At 42.4% G+C, this 2,017-nt stretch overlaps 1 protein-coding gene across 1 annotated transcript; it reads left to right on the top strand.

Moving 5' to 3' along the window:
• The first annotated feature begins 626 nt into the window (after positions 1 to 626).
• Positions 627 to 1,630, top strand: LOC118934588 (olfactory receptor 8B3-like). Its single transcript, XM_036930195.2, has one exon. It carries the CDS (start codon positions 627 to 629, stop codon positions 1,557 to 1,559), a length of 933 nt encoding a protein of 310 aa, XP_036786090.2. The 3' UTR covers positions 1,560 to 1,630.
• Positions 1,631 to 2,017: the final 387 nt, after the last annotated feature.

Raw genomic sequence — 2,017 nt, 5'->3', positions numbered from 1 at the left:
CTGGGAGCATGTGTTGGAGGGGGTCCGATGATGTTCAGAGATCAGGAGACTCGGGGGGTGCGGAATCCCAGGTTAAGCTCCCTCCCCATGGGAGGACCTCTCACTCTGCATTTACGGGTTTTACCCTGGCACGGGCAGTAACAGCCTCTCCTAGACTCTGGTCCTTAATTTTGAGTTAGAAACAGCCTCCTTAGTTCTCATTCCAACAAGGTTAATGTGTGTTAGAGGTAGCACCAGGCTGCTAGATTTTCTGCCTCCAATTTTACTGGTGAGGGGAGGGCTTCAGTGAATGAGAGATGGTGAGATCAGAGAAGGGAAGCTCTGTCTTGGCCCACCTTTCTTCTGTCTTATCCCTTAGGTTTTCCAGTAACGTGGTTTGCCTATGGTAGCACTGACCTCTGTACTTTAAATATGCGGTGCCCATTAGCCTTATCTAGATTATTAGGGCTCTGTCAGTGTCATTCAATATCATGTTAATGGTAAAGGCAGATTCTATATGTACAGATTGGGCTATTCTTCAATATTTCCAGGGTATATACTCTCCTGTCCGACAAGATATTGCAGGAAGAAATGAATTCTCTGATGTAACCCTTTTCTCCCCTGACCACAGATCCCCTTAGAGAAGAATGGCTTTTGGAAATGGCTCTGTTGTGACTGAATTCATTCTTTTGGGATTAACAGACAAAGCAGATCTCCAGCTGCCCCTGTTCTGCCTGTTTCTAATGATGTATATGGTCACTGTGTTGGGAAATTTGGGTTTGATAACTCTAATTGGGCTGAATTCACACCTGCATACCCCCATGTACTTTTTCCTGTTGAACTTGTCCTTCATAGACATCTGCTATTCTTCAGTATTTACACCCAAAATGCTGATGAATTTCTTATCAAAGAAGAACATTATCTCCTACATGGGATGCATGACCCAGTTTTGTTTTTTCTGTATTTTTGTCACTTCTGAATGCTATGTGCTGACATCAATGGCGTATGACCGCTATGTGGCCATCTGCAACCCACTTTTGTATAATGTTTCCATGTCCCCTAAGGTGTGTGCCAGCCTTATGCTTGGTTCATACTTGATGGCCTTTTCTGGTTCCATGGCCCACACTGGATGCCTGCTGAGACTGACATTCTGTGATGCCAACACCATCAACCATTATTTTTGTGACATCCTTCCTGTGCTCCAGCTCTCCTGCACCAGCACCTATGTCAATGAACTGGTGGTGTTCATTGTGGCGGGCATCAACATCATTGTGCCCAGCCTCACCATCTTTGTCTCCTATGGTTTCATCCTCTCCAGCATCCTCCACATCAGCTCTACTGAGGGCAGGTCCAAAGCTTTCAGCACCTGCAGCTCCCACATCATTGCTGTTTCTCTCTTCTTTGGATCATGTACATTTATGTATCTTCAGCCATCTTCTTCTGGGTCTATGGATGTGGGAAAAATCTCTTCTGTCTTTTATACCAATGTTGTCCCTATGCTGAACCCCTTAATTTACAGCTTGAGGAACAAAGATGTTAAACTTGCTCTGAGAAAAACCTTGAGCAGGGGAAAGTTCTGATCCAAATCAATATCTCTGCACAGGTAGTCACAGGGTAGGCGGATTTTTGCATTCTTATTTACAATATTTTTGATGGCAACTTCCTTATCCTTTTTCTTTCTCACCATAGTCCATGAAATTTGAGTCTTCTTTCAATTTGTTTCCAATTTTTAAGTAGATGTTCCTTTCATCAACAGTTTCATAATTTCTTATCCTTTTTTCATCTTTCTTATTTAAGTATAATGTTAAGGAAGGAATTTATCTGTGCATTTCCATTGTCATTGTGAAGTTTATTGTTATTCTCCTGGAAAATATGTTTCTGCGAATGGTCAATAAAGTGAGTAGTGGGACTTTGTTTATTGGGGCGTTTCTTGCTTGCCACTTGTAATGTGCTATTGGAAGCATGAATAAGATAATCCGGCCTTTCTCATTTCTTTATAGCATATAATGGGCAAGATTATGACTCCTTCCTATGCTAG

This window comes from Manis pentadactyla, chromosome 13, assembly GCF_030020395.1.
Source record: "Manis pentadactyla isolate mManPen7 chromosome 13, mManPen7.hap1, whole genome shotgun sequence".
Taxonomy (NCBI): domain Eukaryota; kingdom Metazoa; phylum Chordata; class Mammalia; order Pholidota; family Manidae; genus Manis; species Manis pentadactyla.
The sequence above is the reverse complement of the archived record's forward strand: the minus strand, read 5'-3'. Positions and strand labels throughout refer to the sequence as shown.

Excerpts from the sequence above, each read along its gene's own strand:
- LOC118934588 (XM_036930195.2), top strand. The coding sequence starts at position 627 with ATGGCTTTTGGAAATGGCTCTGTTGTGACTGAATTCATTCTTTTGGGA.